This window comes from Tauraco erythrolophus, chromosome 5 (genome assembly GCF_009769465.1).
Source record: "Tauraco erythrolophus isolate bTauEry1 chromosome 5, bTauEry1.pri, whole genome shotgun sequence".
Classification (NCBI taxonomy): Eukaryota; Metazoa; Chordata; class Aves; order Musophagiformes; family Musophagidae; genus Tauraco; species Tauraco erythrolophus.
This window is the reverse complement of record NC_141469.1, coordinates 64,621,553-64,645,535: the sequence shown is the minus strand read 5'-3', so window position 1 is coordinate 64,645,535 and position 23,983 is coordinate 64,621,553. Positions and strand designations below refer to the sequence as shown.

General features: G+C 35.2%; 1 protein-coding gene across 3 annotated transcripts in view; it reads left to right on the top strand.

Moving 5' to 3' along the window:
- The window catches only part of PALLD (palladin, cytoskeletal associated protein), a 193,984-nt gene that overhangs the window by 67,350 nt on the left and 102,651 nt on the right, over window positions 1-23,983 (top strand). For all 3 annotated transcript variants that reach the window (XM_086611305.1, XM_086611304.1, XM_086611303.1), the window contains 7 exons: window positions 1,908-1,974; window positions 2,536-2,641; window positions 3,588-3,662; window positions 5,838-5,979; window positions 6,297-6,320; window positions 14,549-14,668; window positions 15,607-15,949. In XM_086611305.1, the coding sequence (XP_086467431.1) occupies window positions 1,908-1,974; window positions 2,536-2,641; window positions 3,588-3,662; window positions 5,838-5,979; window positions 6,297-6,320; window positions 14,549-14,668; window positions 15,607-15,949 (877 nt within the window). The remainder of the gene's footprint in view (window positions 1-1,907; window positions 1,975-2,535; window positions 2,642-3,587; window positions 3,663-5,837; window positions 5,980-6,296; window positions 6,321-14,548; window positions 14,669-15,606; window positions 15,950-23,983) is intronic.

Sequence of the window (23,983 nt, the reverse complement as noted above, 5' to 3'; positions counted from 1 at the left end):
ATCTTTCTCCCAGAACAATTAAATGTGGCTGCCTCAAATGAGTCTTCTTCATTTATGGATAAATCTATTATAATTCCTGGTATTTAGTACACTGACTTTAAGTCAGGTTGAAAGTCAGTCATACTGATTTTGTCCAGAATCAACTGCTAGTAATTGTCAAAATATTTCTTGACTTCAAAATTAGTCATAATTCAAGTATTATTTTCTCTGAGGAAAGTTAATGACTTGACTCTGAGTAAAATTATTAAATTAATTTTTTAGTGGCAGCCTGACTGTATTTTAGGCATGATTATATTAATTGAATACTGATTTTTATTTTAATTCAAGCATCTTTTTATAATATGTATTCTTTTATCAGTTTTGTGATTCATTAAAATTAATTTAAATGGTTAATTGAAAGCATAAGACAAATTAATATAAGAAATAACGCATCTGAATAATACCATACCAAAATTATTAAATAGGTTTTGATTAACAAAGCAATAAACTTTTCACTATAAATTAGCTAAATCATTACAGATGTGCATTTATAGAGTTTCTTGCATGGTGGTTTTTGTTCTCAGAACTTTGTTATCCCACATTGGCATATAATAGCAAAATCTCCAAGACTTCTATGAATCTTACGGATTCTAGTAAGACTTTTCTTTACAGAGCTAAGCATGATTTCAGAAATACTCAGGTATAGTACAAATACATAATACTGTGTGAAGATATAATAACAGAAACAACACTAAAATGAAACAGGTAGAGAGATACAGTGAATAAAACAATTACTTCTCTGAGATCTGGCAAAGTCTTACTATGTAGAAGTGCTATCTTGAAGTTTTACAACATATGACTTTGAAAGAGAGAGAATTGTACAAGTTGTTATGCTCCTCCCCTACGATCTTTAAGGAAACCAGATTGTCACAAAGTGTTGCTTTGTGCATTAACAGTCTTTACGACACTGATGCCTCACACTTTCTTCTGTGCAGCAGGCCCAAACACACATGACTTGGTTATCCTTTGCTCAAGAGAAATATTTTAATGTAGATCCACTTTGCTCACTTGACATGGCTTCTCTTTTCTTATCTTTTCTGTGCTATTTGTTGCTTTGATTTTTCTAGTCTAAACTTTGTAAATAGGTGCTTCAGTCCAAGCTTTGTTTCATTGGAATCAATCTACACTATGCTATGTGTATTGATTATGAATTGCTGATGATTTGTGTTACAAATACTATGCATATGTATGCACAAATCCTTTGTGGAAAAGCATGTACTGCATAAATGTCTAGAATAAATGTTGTGTGAAGTACCAGTTGTTAGGAAGAATTAAGGCAAAGAGCATAAATGCTTTTGTATTTTTTTCGTTAAATGAGTTCAGGATATTGCCAAACACATATATTGTATCAAGACTTCCACTGGAAAGAGATACCAGTACATAAATGTTATGTATAGGTTAATAATAAGTAGTCTGACTGTGGAGATGGTGGGTAGCAAGTTTAGTCTGAAAATGTCTTGCTATACTGAGTTGCTCTTACTTAAGGTCAAAGATTTGTTATCTGTGTATAAGCCATATGTTTGCTTAAGCTTTAGCATTCAAGTAAATTAAATTATACATTTCCAGTACAGTAATAGTAGTCAGCATTTTTTTCTTTTTTGACCCTATCAGCTTCGATATGAAGGAAGACGGCTAAGAGCCTAGGGAAAACAATTTGCAATTAAATTGGCATGGTTATGATTTCTGTAACTGTCTAAAGTACATAGTTACAACGTTTTATCAGATAAGAAAAACTTCAGTAGTTTATTACAGGGAGTTCTCCACTCTTGAAGTGAAATGCAAAAGTAGCACAGTTTTTTCTTTGGAATGTAAACATCAAATAAATCAATAAAAAGATATGAGATTATTGAAAATATTTTCTTTTCCAGGTGCCAGTTCCACAGATTCAGAGAGCGAAAGTTTAACTTTCAAATCAAAATCTGGAGCTATGCCACAGTAAGTGTGCAAAGTAGAACCAATGCTGTGCAAATGTTCTTAACAAGGGGCAATGGAAAATCTCTGGTAGTTTTAGATCTGAACAAGCATCTGGGGTATATTTGTGTATGTCTTGTCTTTTCTCATTCCCTCATGATATTAGTGTGTAGTATTGTAACTGTAGATTGTATTGATGTGCTTGTTCTGTCAGAGAAATCTGGCCCTACCCTGACAACTCTTTTATTGATAACAGTTTTCCATATTCAGAAGTAACTTTAAGTTAACCTAGTCTTCATTTGTAATCACCCAGCCCTCTGCCTCCAAAAAAATATGCAGAGGCCTACAGTTAAAGAAACAAAACATATTTTAATTTGTCTCTTAAATCGGTACTTTTAATTTAGTGTAAAAGTGTAACTTAGCCAAAGATTGTTGTTCTACTCAAGCTTCCTCCAATGTTGATCTGTTCAACTGGTAATGACATTTTAAAGATGTAGAAAATACAAGGTGGCTTATTGGTTACAAACTAATGTATTCTGATTTCAGGTCTTATAATTTGCTTGCTGGTTTGTTTTTTTTTTTCAGGGCCCAAAAGAAAACGACCTCTGTTTCCTTGACTATAGGATCTTCTACGCCAAAGTCTGGAGTCACCACAGCTGTCATTCAACCTATTTCTGTGCCTAGTCAGCAGGTATTTTTACACACTCATTTTTTAATTAGTAGAAGTATTTTAAATTTGATTTCAAAATCTGTAAGTCCTGAAAAACTCTGTAATTTTGAGGAATTATATTATTGAACTATAAACTTAACATTATTATATTAAGAACAACGATTTTAAAAAGTTAAGTATATATCTAGTGAATGGGTAATTAAACTAAATAGCCATATGGATTCTTACATAGTGTGTATCAACACAGCATGTGAGCAGCTGACAGATCTGGTGGTAATGAAAATTACAGAGTATATCACTTAATGATGACTTGGTCCAGTTCCAAAATAATGTAATGCAAATGAATGCCTACAATATTTTTTAACAGAAGTTTTAAATGTTGTTATTAAATTAAATATTTCTGTAATTTCCCTAGGTCTTTTAGAGAAAAATAAATTTTAATGTCTAGGTTAAACGTAGAAAATCAAGTGTTAATGCCACCGTGGATGACTTAGAGTTTGCCTATAGATCATAAAATACAAATAAAATACAAATCTCTGTTAGACTATACATGCTAAATTCTTTTGCCATCCTTTGGCTAACATTGATAAGCTTTTAGGTACTTGGGTTTATACATTACTACATCAGTCAAGAGATGTAATAACAACAGGAGAGGCAAAAAAGCTTCAGTGCAGAGGACTTACTTGAATGATATTAACAGGAGTCAAGCTCTCAAAATACTTCAAGGCAAAGACAGTCGGATACAAAATTCTCATGGGAAGTATAGAAGCCTTTCAAGCTTGCTTTTTGATTTCAGAAATATAACAGATGTGAAGTAGTGTGATGTCACTTAAGAAGTGTGCTAGAATGAGAACACCATAATAAGACTGTGCGTTTGAGAGTTTTCATTATTGCATAGATATATGAAGACTGTATTATTGAAACCAATATTCTTTCCATTTTATAGCATTGTTGCATTGCTTTGCAGGTTCAAAGCCCTACTTCATACCTGCACCGTGTAGATGGACCTAAGCCTATCCATTCTGCACCCATTTTTACAAAGGTATGTTTTATCCATCATGATTTTTATATCACAATCCTATAGTCCAAAAGGAAATATCAAAATGATATATCCTAATGCAGGAATATTTGATCATGTTACAACTTTTGCAGTTTTCATTATCCTTTCCAGTATTAATGACTTTCTATGAAAATACTTTTCCACTACAACAATGAAGTTCTTATGCCTTCTATGCTATTAAAATCACTTGTGGAATTACATTACTATTCTGTATGTGTTTGTCTTATGTCCATGGCTGTCCTCCATTGAGAAATCTTTGTGAAATAAAACAAAGTGGGCACCAATTACACATCATAGTCATGATGAAGTCTCTTTCACAATAATTTGCCTACTGACCAGAAAAAATAACACAGGCTTTCTTACTTTGTTTTAGAAAAAAATCCATGCAGGTATGCTAGTTAAAAAAGCAGGTCAGATATTCTTCATTGGGATGTCTTGTAAAATGTAAGGCATGAACTTGCTAATCGGAAAACTTTTATTTTCAGTAATTCTTAAGTAATTATTTAAGTCAATATTTATCTTCACATTCAGCTCAAATGAAACTTTAGAACTGAGAATTAGGTAACAGCAAAAAGAAAGACAGTGTATTTCCCTAATCTCTAAAACACAACTTTAATCAAAAATATGATTTTCATTTTGCTTTTAGACTATCATTTCCATAGCAGTGAGTATTATTTAGTCACCATTTGTTGAAGTCAAAATGAAGAAAATAAGTTTTTTCTGGTTATTACTTCAGAAAAACAGTTGACTAAAAGCTAATATGGAACAGCAAGTAGTTTTACCTGAAGATAAAGAAGAGTAAGCCCTGTTCTCCACAACTGTCTAGCCTATCTCCATCATGTCACTTTCTCATGTCAGGAAAGTTCTGATTCTGTCCTTCATAATTCTGCACTGATATTGCAAATATCACAGGAGAGTGAATAGTGGAGGTGCAAGGGATTAAAGAATGTGGTTTCTGCAAGTTGGAGAGGCAGGCAACTTTCTTGTAAGAGTGGGAAACGGGAGAAATCCAGCCCTCATTCAGAAACTATCAAAGCAATCAAAATTCCACTGTTCCCTTCCAATCCTACTCTCTCTTGTCCCTGAAATCCAATATTAACTGCCTTAAGCCAGTTGGCACATACCAAACCAAAACAACTTTAATTACAGAAGAAATGAACCAGATATGAACAACAAAATATATATGTGTTCAGCTTTCTGATGAAAATTTCTTTCTATACAAACTTCAGGGAACAACCTGAAGATTTTTAGGTTTCATTGTAACAAAATTCTACTTATGTGATTAACTAGAGATCTATGAATAGTAACCAGGGATAACTCTGATCTTAGACTTAACTTCAAGTACTTCTCTGCATCAAAGCCTAAAAATTTATTTATGAATTGGAAAGGGAACGAGACAGACAGTACAGTTAAAAAGACTTTTTGATTTATAATCTTAAGAGGGCTAACAAAGGGAAAAATAGTGGCTATCTCCTGTCAATTCTGTTACTTAAAGTACTATGCAGCTTCTCTTTCACTGTGGTTCTTCATCAAAGGTTTAGACACTTCCTGAATTTTTTCAGATGTATATAAGGATTTATTACAGCCATAATACTGTCTCAGAAGCTATTCATACACAAGCTAATATATCCTAATCATATTTGTGTCATCTAATTTTGCCTGGTTGGTTATAAATGGCTCAGAAGAAAAGCAACTCCACATTCTAGAGGTTGACCTGAAAGCAGCACAACTACTCTTTCAGTACCAAGTCAATCAATGTGTAGCTATACAACTGTAGAATTTTTATTTCACTTTGTGGAAGAAGAATAAAAAGTGAAAGGTCAGACAGCAACTACTTGCTTGTGATAGTCTGAGGAATTAAATATGTCTACACCTTTTCCATTTTTGGTCATATTAAGAATGTATTTGAAAATAACCTGTTCCGTCAATTTTAACTATATAGCTGATATCTTAAATTTAATCAGAGTGAAAATACAGCTCACAGAAAATGCCTATTGCAAGAATGTAATAACAAGATAAAATAAAGTTGAAATACAAAGGTGTCGTGGGTTAGGTTGAACCGCCCCACTAAACTCTGTCCCAGCTAAAACTAGGACAAAAGGGAATAAAAGATTGTTTTAAGAATGTAAGATTTGAATTGTGATTGTTATATTTCAGGAGCTACAAAACTCCACAGCCTCAGAGGGACAAGTCGTGGTATTGGAATGCAGGGTCAGAGGACCCCCTCCCATTCATGTTAAGTGGTTTCGACAGGGCATTGAAATTCAAGATTCTCCCGACTTCAGAATTCTCCAAAAAAGTAAGGCAATAACCTGAAGATGGCTACTTTTGATACGAGATGGAGAAAGATCGTGGAATTAGACTGTTAGGATTGAGTTTTGGATAGAGTCCTCTCTTCCTCACATTTCAGTGATTATTATAACTAGAAGTAATAATTGAACCACTGCTACCAACAGACAATTTAAATCTTCCTTATTTTGTAATGTGTCTTTACAGATTCTATACTTGTCTACAGTATTTCAGTATAATATGTTCATTCAGTATACTCTTGTTTATTAATGTAATCTCTAATACCCTTTTTTTGTTTGTTTCCCCTCCTTATGATGTGATATGCAGAGCCACGATCTGCAACTGAACCTGGTAAGAATCATATGAAAAAATAATCTCTTCGCTCACTAACTCTTTGAGTTTGTACTGAATCCATAAATAGAAAGGTGTTTCTGCTGAGCATTGGTAATATGAAACCCCCTTAAAGACAATGTTTCTTTATCACACCTTGCATACTCTACACTGTCCTTTGCATCAATTCCTTTATTAGTTAAACAGTAAATTCCATTTAGACCAGCAAGGAAAGTCTCATAGCTTAAGCTTTGAAGAAAACTTCATTCTTAGAAAATAAGCAATTTGCATGCTACTGAAGAAAAAGAACAAATCCCACAAAATTCCATTACCCAAATTGTACTCATAAGACTTTCATAACACCCAACCACTAAATGCTAGTTTTGCCAATCTAGTTTGGCAGTCTTAAATACAAGTAAAAGCTGATCCTCAAAAACAGGGGCACATTGAATTCTTCAAGACAGAAGTCCTAGATTTTAGCATGTGAAAAGTATTCTTCCAACTACAGGTTTTCTCTGACTGCTTCATTTTCCCATTATACATCGTTATATACTGTGGTAGTTTCTCGAATAGTAAGGGAATGCTAAAAGACTGAGAATGTTTGTTCTTTTCTTTAACTTTTCTAAGTCAAAGAACGTGTAGAAGAGAAGACAGTGATATAATCTGAGGCTTGCTTTAAGAAGGTGGCTGGTTGAGCTTGAATGTGATTGAATTTGGAGAGAATTTTAGTTATGGAGTAGAAAATAAAATAGAAAAGTTTTCCATCTGAGACCTGGGTACTCCCAAAGAGGGAATAGAGTCCCAAAGAGTTCAGTCTCTGAACTGAAAGACCTTAGCAATAGGGGGATTTTTTTTAAACTTTGAGGGGTCGCATTGGCAGTCTTTGACTGCAGGAAGAACAGACTTAGCAGCTGAGTGATATTTGTGAAGTAGCAGTGTGGCTATGAAGATATGGACTAGGAAAAAGCAGTGAAGGGTTAATACAAGGAGAAATGCAACTTTCTCTTAGCTTTCATGGAAAGGAGAGGAGGTGAAGAGAGAAAAAGCTTCTTCTTTTCTTTGTCAGTTATTCACTTATTTTCATACTGCTTCACAAAGTTGTTATGTACCTATTTTACTTCATGATCATCATACACACACATGCATGCCCTATCCTGATGGTATTATTAATTTTGGTGTGCAGCGTCATCACCTCTATTAGCAGCTGATGCCCAGAATACATGTGACTGAACAATCTGATTTGTGGAGGCTTGAAACATGAGCCTTGTGAAGGAAAGAAGATTGCTGGAAAATCAAATTAACCTCTAATGAGGAATTAAAACGTGTCCAAGTGCTAACAGTGGGCTATTGGTAGTTTATAATCATTACCCCAATTTTAAGGTTTAAAAATCGTAAGTTACAGTATAAAACAGTTTGAGGAGAGATTCAATATCATATCAAGCCTTTGGATATGAGAAGAAATAAAGGAGAACAGATTTATGATGAAATATGTTAGATTCTGTATCTTTCTTAAAGCTAAGTCTCCCAACTTACCTGTTTTCTTGATATCTTTAAAAAGAAATATCAGATCAATGGGTTGACTTTTTTCCCCTTCCCAGAGAAATTTATTTCCTGTCCAAATAGTAACATCTTTTCTAGATTTTTATCTACCAACGCTATGACAATAGTACATAGTAAATATTTTAGGGTAGGAATACAGTGTTATCTAGTAGAAAGTAGAAGCACTTTTTTGCTTGACACAAAAGGTTCAAATTCCATTGTGCAAATAGTGGAGTACAAAGGAAGTACTGTATTATGCCTCTTGCTAGAAGATTTTTTTTCATGGACAGCTAAGTAATTTTCAGTATTGTTAGCTGCAAGGTTCACTTAGCCCATCTGACAGATATTACTGTGGAATGAGTAAGAATATTCATGATAATTCACAAAGCTAACAATTTCCTTCTGAAATTCTGAGTCCAAGATCATCACTTTGCACCTCTAACATACCTGCACCATCATGTTGATGGTGCTGAATGCTCTCCCCATGTCTGGTTAGCTTGCAGACCCTGGGAGAAGATACATGAAGCCTTGTGAAGAGTACTAGGGAATGGATCCTTACATGAAAAGTACATTTCTTGAGTTTTCACAGGTACAGAAGAGTTATTTAATATCAAGGTATCTCATACCACTCTCAATGTAGGTGTCAAGACAAGAGTAGGAAGGCATCTCAAAATATTATTTTGGTATCTGTATTGTTGCAGTTTAATAGACATTAGCAGTAGTGAATGCCTGACACCAGCCTGACTTTTCTTTTTCATGCTTGTAATTCTGTTGTAATATTTATAAGCACCTTCCTGCTACCCAAAACCTATGAAAGAGTTTCTGTTTGGTATTATGTTCTCCCAGGATTCATTGAGCGAAGTACTATCCCTGTAAGATTTCTGCATGTATCTGTTCCTACTAAGTCCTATTAAATAATGTGCAGTGTCTTACTCTCTACTAAAATTAATGACAGTACACTTATTGGCTCATTTGTGTGGGAATTGACTCTGTAAATGCAAAGGGAATGTAAATAAAGTTTGGGCAAAATGTAAATATTTCCTTTTGGCATAAATGATGAGCAGTGTTTTGTGTATTAGTGGTAATACTGGCAAAAAGTAACACTAGTTTTTACGATGTCATGAAGGATCTTAAAATTTGTACAATAGGAAGCTGGGTGGGTACCAGAAACCTAACAGGTACGGCACTGGTTTATAATACAATTCATGCTCTAAAAAGCCAGGCAAAACAATACCTGCAGAGGACATTGTCCATAAGCACACATTGCTATTCCGTGCAGATGGCGACCGTGTGCAAGATTGATAGGGAAATCAACATGCCTATGCTGCGAAGTGTTCTGAATTTTGAAAGATGGACATGATTTCTGAAAATGTTTTCAAGTGTACAACTTCCATGGAATTTTACATAAATTATAACTAGTTGTAGTGTGACTTTAATTGCTAGTTGCAAACCAAAGTCCAACTGTCAGTATACACTTTATAGTGCTCGAAAACATTAGTTATCCTTTGCTAGGTCACTACTAAGGATTTAAAAGAAAAATGCTCCATGAACTCACACAGGTAAGAAACTAAGAAGCAAGGGGGGTTTTTTGGCTACTTTTTTTTGGTACATTCTATCTACCCTAATGTGTTTTGCACTCCTTTTTCTGTCTAGACAGAAATAACTTTGCATCACAAATCTCTCCAGACTGCTTTGTCAGTTAATAGCTAGTCAGATTACTTAAAGCCAACATCACAGTTTGTCAAATTACCTGCTCTGTACTTCTTTCTTGGACGTTTTTACTTAATACTGACTGAATCCTTCAAAGAACAGGCTGCCTGAGAATGAAAAATCCCGTGAGTCATTTGCCAGCTGTTGATATTTTGACCATTAGTCAGCTGTCTGGAGGCAGCCACAAACTGTATTGAATTACATTAAAACAATTGTCTAATGGCATGTAAGAAGAAAAGTATATGAAGTAATTTTTCCTAAATTGCCAGGGAATTGCCACATATACATGCTTTTTTTTTTCCTTAAACACAATACCGTGTATGTTCACCAAAAACATCTCAAAAGATAGTCATCCCTTCTCTTGCATTGCGCTTTCTTGTTCCCTGTTTGGCTGCTATGTTCCAGAGTTTCAACTCTAGGAAGTAACTCATTTAGAAATCAACTCCCCTTTTTCTGCATAGTGTTTGAAACTGAAAATATATGGCAAATGTTACAGAAATCCTTACTGCCCTTTCCCCCAAAAAATGAGCTTTCTGATAGCTGATGAAATTCAAAACACAGGCACTTCAGTAGGTCAGCATACATGCTGGATCCTTGCATTTTTTAGTGAAAATAAAAGAATTATGACTAAGAGTCTGGCTCCCTCTTTCACTGCTGAGCAGCAAAGGAGGTCTTGAAGAGAGCAATCTCCAATGAGCTATAGCTCAAGATGCCAAATGAAGAGAAACACTGAAAATCAGCTAAAATTATCCTTCATTAAAGGTGGTCTTATTAAACTATGTGCTATTGCATGTCAATTACATTTTCGATTGCACTCTGCGCTCCCAAGATACCTACAGAATTCTGGTCCTATCAGTGACCCCAACTTAAGTCTGACTGCTACGACTGTCCTTGCTTGTTGATGTTTCCAAATTTAGAGGAAACCTCTGATCTTTTTTGTACTATGTGATTTTTTAAAAATTGCTTTTATTCCCCTTCGATTATAAATACTTAAAGCTTATTGGGATACATTAACCATCACACTGCTACCCAGAACTGCCGGAACTGCTACCCAGCTGGGTAAAGATGGATACAATAGCGATCATCAGAAACAGGTAAATTAAATACATTGCTGAATATGTTGATTTCAGCTTCAGTGTATACACCTGACAACTTCAAACTAGCTGGCTTAGGCATCTACAGCATTTTAACTGCCTTAGTGTAAGCTTTAGCATAAACTTTTCCTTGACCTTCATAAATGGCTTAGTTTTTCCTCAAAACTGAACGCTGCTTTAGGGACTAAAGTCCATTCTGCCATAGCAGTATTCCTATTTATTGTGCCTGAACTGCTTAGATAGCAGCTGTCTTGGGTATTGATTACATATGCTGTAAGCTAGGGTCTGTGCCCTAAAACTGCATTATGTTGCCCACAATCATCACATTTGCTGTTGTTCAGTTTTCTTCTCAGTATTTTGTAGCTTCTGTTTGAGGTATCTTCAAACATATTCAGTTCTGTATATCTTTTAAAGACTTGTGTCTTCGTTTCTTGAGTGGCATAAAGCCAGTGAAATAAACCAGAACTGCTGCCCAGCTGGGTAAAGATGTATACAATAGCAATCATCAGAAACAGGTAAATTAAATACTTTTTCCTTTGTATTATTGCAAGTTAAGGCATCTACAGGTCTGCAGTACTACCATCTATTATGCTAATCTGCGTATTCGGTTCTTTATTTTCACACGTCTCCATTCTCTTTGTATAAAAGATGCATAGATACCTAAATGAGAAAAAGTTACCTGATGAGTATAGTGCTTTGTCAATAAACTGTAGTTAAACATCTGATGGCTAGGAGAACAAGAGGGAGAATAAGAGACATGTCTGCAAGATGGCAGGGTTGTGTTTGGTTGGATTTTTACCAGGAAACCACTACTATGACTAGCCGCTCTCTTTGTGCAGCAGGAAGCTTATGGCTTTGAACCTACACCTATATAGAAGTAGCTCTGTTCATTGCATCATAATGAACAGCTACTAATAAAAGACCGTACTTATTTCCCAAGACTGTATGTGCATTTAGAGATGAAGGTGCAGATATAAGAACCTACCATTAATGTTATACACAGAAACATTCTGAAGTAAACACATTGCCAGTGATGAAATTTGTTAAAATGCAACAATCTTCTCTTACCAAAGATTATTCTTCCTAATGGACTCATGAACCATAAAGGGAAAGGATTACTCTGTAAAATTTAATCTTTCTTTCTAAATAACTGACAAAATAGTCAAGTACTTGCATGCCTAAGCATTTTACATGTTTCAGTGAACAGAATGCTTTTGTATTCCTTTAGTCAAGTGTTAAATATGTTTTAAGGCCCTGAGAACAGCATTTCAGAACTGCTTTCTGGAACACATTTTTGTGATGAAATTATTTGTCAGCTGATGATTGCCGGGAAGTAGAACAGACATTATTTACTTCAAATCATCAGATTCTACTTAGCACAGTAACAGAAAGAAAAATAATTACATAACTCAGGATGTAAAGCTAGAAAAATACTCAGACCACTAGGCATCCAAAGTGTGTTATGGAAGTCTTTAAAGAACATTTATTTTGTCAAACTAGTATTTTATTTCTATACTTTCCACAGTAGTAAGCCTTTTAGCAAAGAACTTGTGGTCAGTAATTCTTGGTTCATGGGGGAGCAAAATAAATAAAGGCAATAGCAATGTGTTGCTTGCACATGCCTTTTGCCCAAGTTGCCTTTTGATTAGTTCTCAGGTTTTTCTTTGTTTTCAGTTTTCTCATGATTGATCCCAAATATGTTGTAGTTTGCTCATCCGGCTGAGAAGATTGAGTTTTAAACTCTCATTATTTTCATTACTAAGTTACTTTCAATTTCTTTTGCAAGGATTACTGCAATTTACCATGTATAATTTTCAAATATACCTCTTCAGTAAACAAACCACATTATGGTAGAATTCATTGGAATTCTTTTATCACTGAAGAGCTCTTCACATGTAATCATTTTACATACTTAAAAAACAGAAGGAACATTATGCATTAATTATCTCTGCTAATGGGAAAATAGGAATTGTGCTGGTTGTTATGTTTTGTAGTACCTTTGCCCTCATTCAAACAGCACGGTGGGAATGATTTTCTTTTGCAGTCCTGACATAACAGTTTCAGAATTCTGCTGTTAAATGAACAGGAAACTAGTATGCTGCACGTATCAGATTGCATCCCCAGAGTCAGTTCAATCCAAGAGTATGCACGTGTGGTTAACAATATAGCTTCAACTGCTTACGACACACTAAGACTCTAAAAAAAGCTGATCTCAGTAGTTCAAAAACTAGCTTGTGTTACCCATTACTTTCCTGATAAGACCTTTCATGAGTCATTAATCTTCATCTGGGTCAGATAAGATCCAACGTGCTACAGTATTACCAGACATGTCTCTTGCAGCTACGCAGAATGACTGGTTTGCGTTGCCAAAAAAAGAGCGTGTTCTGCTGTCTGAAAAACAACTCTGTGCCAAATCTTTTGTTAGTCATTTGTTTTTAGCCCATTTCCAGTACAGGCAGTTTTTGGATACATTGTCATTTATAACTGGAAGGATTCCATAACTTTTTTGTTAACTGACTAAATTAGATAGTAGTCTGCCATTCCACAATGAAAATTAGGAAAGAAAAAAAAGAACTGTTAGAAAATGTTAGAAAATTCTTCTTTGAACTAAACAAAGTGAAGCTTACCCAACTGAAGCTCTTCCACAGAATAATTTTCATGTGGAAGTTATTGGAGTCTGAAATATTTTTCCTCACTTTTCTGTTTGTTTTTATTAGCTATATTCCATTGATTTTTTTTTAATAATATGTGGAATTCTGGATAAATATCCTGAATGCTTCTTTTTTAATTAAACTGATTTGTACAAAACTTCTCTGATTTGGTTTTGAGACTAGAAAATAAGCATAATCAAAAGAAACTCCTAATTAATTAAGGAAACCCATGATATAACATTGTCCAGGTCTAAAATTATGTAGATATGTTGTGTAAATACTAAGATTCTTTAGATTATTTATATTGTGAATTTTTAAAAAGATTAGAATACCATTACAAGTAGAGATAAAATAAAGTGACTTCTTTGAAGAATCTGGAAAAAAATATGCCTTGATAATTAAATATACCCATTAGAAATGGATGGAATTGATTTAGAAAACATTACTGTGAGACACAGTATAATGACTGAAATATGAACAGTCCTGCCTCCGTACAAGTTTTCTGATTGAAGCTCTGATTTAATCAAAACATATACTATAGCATATCAAAGTAGAATGAACAGATTTCAAGCAACCACAGAATATATCTGTGTCACAGCATTCTGAACAGTTCCTGGGGATGATGTTTTGTCCTATATTTTCAATTTATCCATTCTTACTGCTGTGCAGACAAAGACAGAAATTATTTTCCCAAACTCTGCATAAGGGGAATATTTATCCATCCAGAGTTTTTAATTCTAGTCAATTTATACAGAAAAGTTAATTGGAAGGGATGGCAAAATACTTTCTGCTTTTGCTAGGAACGGGATTTGATCTGAAATGTTGCATTAAATACAGAAAAATTTAGGGAAAGAAGGAATGACATGACATTCATATTGGTGGTGTTATTTAGAGACCCAAAAAGAGCTAGCAGGTATTAATTGTATATGGAAACCAGTACATTGATTTGCACGTATTAGTACTATTCTGCATATAAATGAAGATCTTGAGTGTGTAAAATGGCTGCACAGACTTGTGATTGCAAAATTACTGTTCAAGACAGGCCCTTTTTGAAAACTTTGCTTGGTAAATTTACTTGTTTTAGACACAAAGTGATTTTCATTAAAGCCGTTTATATTGGAAGCTCTTCTGCAGTTCTCACAGTATTTCTTTGTATAAGGAGCACTTTCTCATGTCCTTCTAACATACGATGCAAAAACATTATATGGTGCTTTAAACAGTTTATAATGCAGTTTCTTTTTCTGTTTATTTCCAGAAGAGATATGTACCCTTGTAATTGCAGAAACTTTTCCTGAAGATTCAGGACTTTTCACATGCACAGCAACAAATGAACATGGTTCAGTAACAAGCAGTGCACAACTAACTGTCTGCTCAGGTATGTCACAAAGGGAAAGAGGAATTTCTAATCAGAGATCATAAATGATTAGTGTACCAGTGAAGTTATTGGTCTGCTTCCCTTGCAGAAAAGGGCAGCTCTAAGACAGGGGTCTTGTCAACCTCAGAGCATTCATATGAAGCAAACCAAATGTTGCTATAGGCCCATTTCCTGGTTTAAGATTTTTATTCATGTAAAGTACATTTTTTAAGTGTCTGCCATAAGCCTGGCAGATTTTTAAGCATTAGGGTTCTGGGACTAGATGGCAGCAGAGGCAAAATGAAAGCAGATGAAATTATGCTACCAAAGGTGGCATATACCTTTTGAAAATAAAAACCTGTGACATGGTGTCACGTTTTGAGGTCAAAAGACCAGTCTATCAGTGTCCCAAGTCTGCTCTGATATTACAGCTTATGTCGAGATGTAGCTGAATTTTGGGGCACAGTGTTCTCCCATTCCCCTCCGATTTCAGTTATTTTCCCACACACGGTATGTTTAGTTTTGTAATTGGTTTACATACATATTGTTGTGGAATGCACTAACCCAGCTGCCATTGCAAACATGCCATGTATACATACAACCTTCAGTATTTTTAAATGATTTGTTCTTAAATGATGCCGAGACTCCAGGAAGAGGAAATGCTGTTTCAGCTGTTGTTGTCCCATGGTACTTGCCAATCTCAGTTAGTGGCTGGATTCCTGGAACAGATTTAGAGGGATCCATAAGGTTTCTTGTTGTGCCTTTCGCGTGGGGCAAAGTCAGAAAACGAATGGCCAGTCATGTGTCTAATTCAGCATGAATTATCAACACAAACTCTAGAAAAATATCTGCACAGAACAAAAGAGATCTCACTTTTAACAAACTGAAAGTACAGCATGTATGTACCATGTACTTTGTCTATGACTTGTCAGAGAGACATTCTTTTTGATTTATTTTAGCCAACACAGAAAGCTCTAGTCATGAATCACTAACAAGAGAATCCAACAGTGGTGATTTCCATCATTTCCCACCACTTCCTCCAGCTGAAATTAGCTCTCTTGAGCTTCCTCCTAAGAAGCATACAGAGACTCACCAAGCAAACAACACTGAGTTGAGATCTGGTGTGACAGCCTTTCAACTGCAGCTCAATTCATCTGAAGAAAAAACAAATGGCATCCATCCCATTCATGGAGTAAATGGAATGATTAACAGCAAGCCAAATGGTGATAGATCCATCCCACCTCCAGCTGTCTTGCTTTCACCCACAAAGGAGCCCCCACCTGTGCTTGCAAAACCAAAGCTGTGAGTATTTTTTGTTTGTTTTTTTGTTTCTTATAAACTTGGTATTTGTCAAAAGAAGATTTTTGCTTGAGCAATTTAGTGTTAGGCAAATAACGAACAATGACTATGCCTTGAACAATCTTCTTATTGCTGTGATTTATGTCCCAGCTGAATATAAGGAAGAACTGTGTTTTCTCATAGTGCTACATCAAAGGGAAGTAGATTATATATACAAAATTCTATAGAAAGATTTAAGATAAAGTCACAAAAAATAAGTAAGTGGTAGTGGCTGTTGCTCTGTGCTTTTTATTCTTAGTTGCTGTATCTAAATGTCATAGTGGCTTGAGATTCTTGCACACTATTCCTTTTTCAACACTAGTTAGCTATCTTTATTCTGAATGCTCTTGGTTTTGTGTAGTCAGTGGATATTCAGGTGGGTTATTTCTTACGTTAGTTTATATGTAACATGTATCTCAACTATGATTCTGCTGTCAGACAGATTACAATGGCTCTTTTATAACTGAAAATCTGAAAATTAAAAGCTCAAGGAGGGGAGAGAGAAATAAGTTAAAAAACTGGTAGTAACATTTTTACATGATGTTAGTGATGATACCGTACTTAGCAAGAGTGATCTTATGCTGACTGTTAACTTATAGCTGGATTTTGGAGTTGTGCAGACTTCTCTTCCATTTTCCTCAAGAATTTTTGGAGTGTGGTAAAAGAACTGAAATGCCATTTTATTTCATTTGCATTAATAATCAGAAGGGATTGTTAATTATAAAAATGTGTTTAAGAAGCAGCATGACATACATACTGCAAGCTTAGCAAGGTCATTTGCTTAAATACATGTTTTCACAGCATAACTTGCAAAATATAAAAATGCTGTTCTTTTAGCAATCGTACTGAATTTAAACACACAAAAATACATGCTTGAGGCAGCAAGCTAACAGGGTTCCCTTTCTGCACTCACCACTTTTTTGTTTCTATTGCTCTCTGTCATTCTAAGCAGTCTCTGACAATTGTAGAAGAGAAGGAGGAGCGGAAGAGTTAGACAGAGTGGTGGAAGAATAGTATATATGGTGGTGATTGCATGTATGGGAGGGAGGTTGCTGAGGAAGACAACTTGGAGATGATATGTGATATGGAGTGGGCCAGGAGGTCCTATACTCAGCACATCTGTTGCAAGACCCATTTGTGAAGAAAGGAGATAGCAGCTCCAGCAGAGCAGTAAAAATCAAATTTTTCCCCAGAGCTTTCTTTCTCAGAAGTGAGGTTGCCCTAGATAAAAAAAAAGTCTGTGTAATAGACTTCCCCTTGTATAATGTTCACTGCTACTTGTGCAAAATTTGTTTTGTTTTTAAACATAGAGTCAACATATAAACAGAGTTGAAGGCTGTGTATAATGATGTGAGAAGGATGCTATTACTGGTATCCTTTTGGTTGTTGATGTCCAAATTGGTGACCTTGAAGCCCCTAGTGTGATTGCACTGGAGTCCTGTACTTTGCCATTACAACACTAGATGTGGTCTTGATTGCAGTCAAGGTACACATTTTGCTTGGCCAAAGCCAGTGTAAGCCTATGCTGCCGTCAGAAATGGAAATCTTGCTGTCCCCTCAGCCAAGCATTGTGTTCCCAAGTATGGTGATAGCATAAGAAAGTGAAAAGGTGCTAACAGGAGGAGGAAAAGAAATGCCTGGCTGCAGAGTTAAACTCAGCTTTCAGCATTTGGGAAACTGCATCCCAAGTCAAAGCTAACAAAATAATTACTTTAAAATTAGCTGAGTAGTAAAGTAGCTATCTCAACCATGAGAGTGATCCCTCTTGAAGAGAACTCATCTATGGAGTTGTATCTGTCCATAAAGTATTAGTATTTGATGATTGAAGCAGCATATATTAGCAATGACATAACATCAAACTTGTTTATTATAACCCTTTTTAAAAAATTATTTAAACGTTTAAAATAATGTTGGCTATGTAGAAAGCTTGAACTTTCTGAATATCATAAGTGAGTTTTATTTTTGGTGAAGACTGACTCTGATTTTAAGTTTTCTAATGAACCTTATATTTTCTTTTCATGCTTATCTGAACTCGTAAATTACTTAAAAGGTTTATCTGTGAACTTTCTGAAAATAGTTTATTCAGCCAAGACAAAAAGTAATTGCAAAGTGTTTGGGAAAGATGGACTGGTTTTGGTTTGGTGTTTTTTTTATTATTATTATTTTTAGTTTAACAAGAAGGAGAGACTGAGTATCATCTTGAAGTGTGATATACATTTGCACCTTGGCAATGCAGCTGTAACTAACACCTATAAATAATGATTTACCACAATTCAATCCCATTCAAGTGCTGGCATGCTACAGAGAGTTACTGTAGTTGTTTTCAGACTTGAAAAGTGTTTTTAAAGCTCTACAAAATGCTCAGTTTGTGGTTACAGGCACTAAAGTTAGGTAATCCTTAAGCCATAATATTAGTTGTTGCCTCAGTATGGTGCTGAGAATATTTAATGTAGAGTTTAATGTGTTGATAGATAGAATTTCCTGGGAAAAAAATCATGTAAAGAATTAACTGGGAAAGCAGTCAATACCAAATATTTTGCTATTTAGAATTTAGAAGACAATAATGCTAAATATGATTAAAAGGCACAGTAGTTTGTCAGGCCTTGTTTGCAACATGACTTTATGTAGACAAGAGAGGAAGAACTGTTGAACCGAGACCAAAAAAACCCTCAGATTTCTACAATTCTAATCTCTGCTGCTGTCACCTATTTGAAGAAGTCGAGCTATTAGTGTGCACTGGACTTTTCCAGGCAGTGTTGGTGTAATCCACAGATGAGCTTTCAGAAGTGTCGCCACAATGGTATCTTCAGATATTTTGCATCTCAAAATTAGGCAAATAGGTGTTAAGATTAATTCCAGTATATGGCCTGCGTACCAAAGTGCTGCCTTAAACCTCTCATAATTCTCACTCTGAATGTCTACAAAAAAGGCAGGACATTGTTCTGTAGAACTGTGTATAACTTGTCCGTGGTTTCAAATGAATTTCCATTCAACTGGCCTAGTATTACTATTATTTTTCCATGTGTCTGTTAAAGCAGTAACAGAAAAGGTGGCGTTCATGTGAATGCTGAATGTATCTATGTGTGTGATGTTAGTTGGCTTTGTAACAAGCCATCAGTTCAAGGTTTGCAGACTCAATGTGATTACGCCGTGCTGCCAGAATTTCCTGACTGGAGAGCTTCTCTTCAATGGTTAATGTTTTATCCTCCGTGTTGGGAGTGTTATTCCAGTCCGTCATATAGAATGATCAGAAAGAGCATTAGCTTAGTGGGAGTCGTTCTCTTCCATGCTTCTCCCTTGCAGATGCAGAGAGCGACTGTAGGTATTGATAGCCTTCTTTCTATAGTTCATCCATTAACATAAACTCAAAAGAAGCCAGTAGGAAGTGACACGTTTGACACCTTTAAAATTGGCACAGCCAACACCTGCCCCTGTAGAATGATCAACATTTTTTTCATTACATTATTGTGAGAAGTATTATTCTGCATGGGCATGCACCACATATGCTGTTAAGAAGATGAACAGGCAGAATTCCTGAATTCTCTTTGATAATGTCTTTTTGCAGTGAAAATGAAAGGCAAATATTTATTTTCTAAAAATAATACCTGTTAAAAGTGAAAAATGGTAAGATATGTTTCCTTGCAGTTTATGAAGTTGTTGATAATTAGTATTTCCTTCAACAGACATGGCCTGTTCGACAGACATGTTTCCTGTTTTTTCTGAGATGCGAGGATTATTTTATGCATTCAAAAGTCTTAGTTTTTTTTAATAATACACATAAGAAATTATTCATAAACATAATTAAAAAGTTATCAAGCCATTTAATATGTAACATCAGTAAGGAAAAGCTGAGACTATAATTAAAATATTTCTTAAAGATAAGGAGTTCTTCTGATTGATATGCATCAAAGTCACTGATGCCTGAGCTGATAGAACTTCATTAACTTAAAACACCTGTGTTCATACTAGTTGTGAAAGTGATACTATTTCTTGAACTGAATTATTTTTTTACTTCAGTCTTCACTCCTCAGCATTTGAGTTTTATTGCATGGTTTCTTCTGTTTTGTGACCAATGCCTCAGAACTTTTTGCAAAGATGCTAGTTCAGTAATTTCTAGAATGTCTCTTATGCCCTTTGTTAAGATGTTTATTTCACTGTTTTTCACTCATCACTGAAATTTCTTAACTTGATCTTTTTGCTAGCAATTTACTTAATATCCAACTTGTACTTCTAGTCATGTGCGTGCGATGATGTTTATGCTGCTTGTCCTGTGAGGTATTGAGTTTTAAAGACACTGCAAGTAATTATTACTTCCTTAATAGTTGTGTTTGATATATGCTAGTAAGTCACTGTTTAGACTACCTTAGGAAGAGTTGGATAGAAAAAGAATATGTGAGAATAGCCAACAATCCAATGATTTTATTGCCTTTGAACGTACAAAAATCAGTTTTAAGTCCTTTGTCTGCCTAAAAGACTCGAGGCCACTGAAGCTTAGAGAACAGACACTTGTGCTGGGAGCTTTGAAGGCTTCACGTTTGATTTCATGCAGAACAACAACATTTTGGAAATGGTAAGAAGATATGTAATGTAGGAAAACTGCTTTCCGTCTAGTTCTACTAATGTGTATAGGAATGTAATTTGCTTTAGCAGCTTAAATTAGGAAAGACTAACCACAGAATGCTCAACCTGAATTTTAAGCACTGATTTATATACGTTTTTGTTCAAAGTTATTTAATCTTCTGATGAAAACCTGAACAGAAAATGATTATTGCATAATTTGAATGACGCACAGAGCAGAGTTCTGCTGCCATTATCTGTATGAAACAAAAAGTAACAGATTCTTTCCCAACTATGGGAAAGATATTCCTCACCTCTTATATGTGATTCAACAATGAACTATGTCCTAGTGGGACTTAACCAAAAGTTAAGTTAAAAACCAAAAGCATGTGCTGTTAATTTTTGATTAGAACAGTCAATCAGAAATATGTTCAGTGTGTATTCAAGATTTGCTACAGAAAAAATGCAGGAAATAAAAGGTTTATCATTACAGAAATGCAAAAGAAAAACAAAACATGGCTGTTATAAAAAATTGTGAAGTTATACCAACAATAATTTAAATAAAAAAGCAATAATTTAATATTCCATGGAATCTGAAAGTTCACATTACAAACATGTACTCTGCTAGAGAATAAGACACTGGTTAGCATCCCCTGTAATACTTTCTGATATACAAAATTCAAAGTTGTGAATATTCATAGAATTATACTTGGAAATGAACAAGACAATCTTAATCTGTATAGAAAAATTGTGACACTTGTTTTGTCCAGGAGTTAGTAATCACAATAACCATGTAACTTCGTGTTCATGAACAAAGGTCCATCCAAGTCCACTTCTTCAATTTCATCTGCTGTGTGTTTTCAACGTTGATAAGGACCTTTGGATCCCTTATCAAAGGGTAAGGTCTGCCTACAATAAAACTTTGATCTACACGTATTTTCTACTGTAGTAGAAAAAACGAATGCTAACACGGAGGAGCAAAATTTGCTAAAATATAAAGCAAAATAAATGCACATGAAGTTAATCACTTGATTATAGTACATTTTCTGAGCATTTTCTACATCGATTTTCACAATTCATATATTAATGGTTCATTTGTAGTGCTTTTGTTTCTCTCTCTTATTTCATACCAGTATTTTTTTAACGGAATTTGAGATAAACCAAGTAAAACTTTTGTGAAAAATTTCCATTTCTTTGCTACGGACCAAAAGTCACTTGTTACACTGGGACTAGGTTTTATGATTTACAAATAACAAATAAAGCCTCTTCTATTTTTATATATTAAGAGAGAATGTACTAAGAAAAAAAAGATTTGTCTCTATTTTCTCAGGCTATTTGCTTATGCAAAAGTTGCAAATCCTGAGAAGGAACAAGAACTATTATAATACCTCATGGCAGACCTGTTGTCTGAATGCAGTAGATTAGGTTAGTTTAAACCAAGGTACTAGTTGACTTCCTTAGTGATCTTAGATCACTGTGAAAAACTATGAGACCACTGGGAGATAGAAGAGAGAAAATAGGAAGTGTTATGAAATATAGGTAGAAAGTCACATTCATTTGTCATGCTCTGTATCTGACTGTTTTAAACAATGAAGGGAGTGTTGTTTAGTTTTTACAAAAAAAAAAAAGATGAATGAGTGGAAAAAAGTTTCTGAGTATTTTGTGATATGAGAAATTGATTGCAGATAGAAGAGATGAAAAATTACACAGGTGATAGAATGTTGCAGCTGTGGGGCCAGCTACCTGTTAAAAAGTATGTAAGGAAACCCAGTGAGAGCACTAGAATCAAAACTATTATTCTCTTTTCTTCAAGTTATAACGATGTTAAATCCTAAATCTTCCTACTAATCTTTAAGCTGCTCGATCTTTATATGCTTATGAGTAAAAGAACACTTTTGAAAGCTTGGCTCTTTCCTAGAGAATTGCCAACAGTTTAGGCACTGTTTTTATTATGAGAAAAAGACCCAATTTTTCTGAGAAAGCTAGATTGTCTATACTTGTGATGTTAAAAAAAAAAGTAAGTATAAATATATAATATTTGTGTGAAAATGCTGTAATTGAATTCTATCAAGTTATATCAGCTCTAATGGAGCTGTATGAGCTTGAAGAGATACAAAACTATTCCAGTTCCACCTCAAAATCCTGTAACTACTGATGAGAAATATCTGATGCTGCATATTAATAATTCATTTGTTTGTACTATCCTGAGTTCAGTTTTATGAGACTGTTCTAATCCCAGTAACTTTCATGATTTCTCATTTAGACACTTAAAATGTGTAAATAATTTCTTTCATATTCCTCAGAACGGTCACAAATAACTTGAATATTGCAATGATGTGCTGGTGAGTCTGCTGTTAAAGGCAGCCTGCTCAGGCAATACAATGTCACTTTTTCTTCCAGTTCCTACAGGTGAATGTAATGCAAACCTAAGAACAGAAAGTAACTTGAAGTTGTAAATACAAATAATTTATCAGATTTTTTTTCTTGTTCTGCTTTCAGTGACTCTAATTGCCTATTTCAGTCCAGTGAATAGCATGATCCAAAACCAGCAGCAGTTATTGCTGAGAAATTTCCTTTTTACTGATGCCTTTGTTAAGACAGTGTTAAAGGGTATATGTAAATGAATCATAGAATCATAGAATCATAGAATGGTTAGGGCTGGAAGGGACCTTCAAAGGTCATCTAGTCCAACCCCCCTGCAAGGAACAGGGATATCTCCAACTAGATCAGGTTGCTCAGGGCCTCGTCCAACCTGGCCTTGAACGTCTCCAGGGATGGAGCATCCACCACCTCTCTGGGCAACCTGTTCCAGTGTTCTACCACTCTCATGGTAAAAAATTTTTTCCTAATATCCAACCTGAACCTACCTCCCTCTATTTTAAAACCGTTACCCCTTGTCCTATCACAACTGGCCCTCCTGAACAGCCTCTCCCCATCTTTCTTGTAGGCCCCCTTGAGGTACTGGAAGACCGCTATAAGGTCACCCCGGAGCCTCATAGAATGGTTAGGGTTGAAAGGGACCTTAAAGATCATCTAATTCCAACCCCCCTGCCATGGGCAGGGACACCCTCCACTACACAAGGTTACTCAAAGCCTCATCCAACCTGGCCTTGAACACTGCCAGGGATGGGGCATCCACAGCTTCTCTGGGCAACCTGTTCCAGTGCCTCACCACCCTTAAAAAAAAAAAAAAAAAAAAAAAAAAAAAAAAATCTTATATCTGATCGAAATCTATCCTCTTTCAGTTTAAAACCATTGTCCCTTGTCTTATTACCATATACCCTTGTAAAAGGTCCCTCTCCAGCTTTCCTGTAGGTCCCCTTTAAGTACTGGAAGGCTGCTATAAGATCACCCCGGAGCCTTCTCTTCTCCAGGCTGAACAGCCCCAACTCTCTCAGCCTGTCTTCATAGCAGAGGTGTTCCAGCCCTCAGATCATCTTC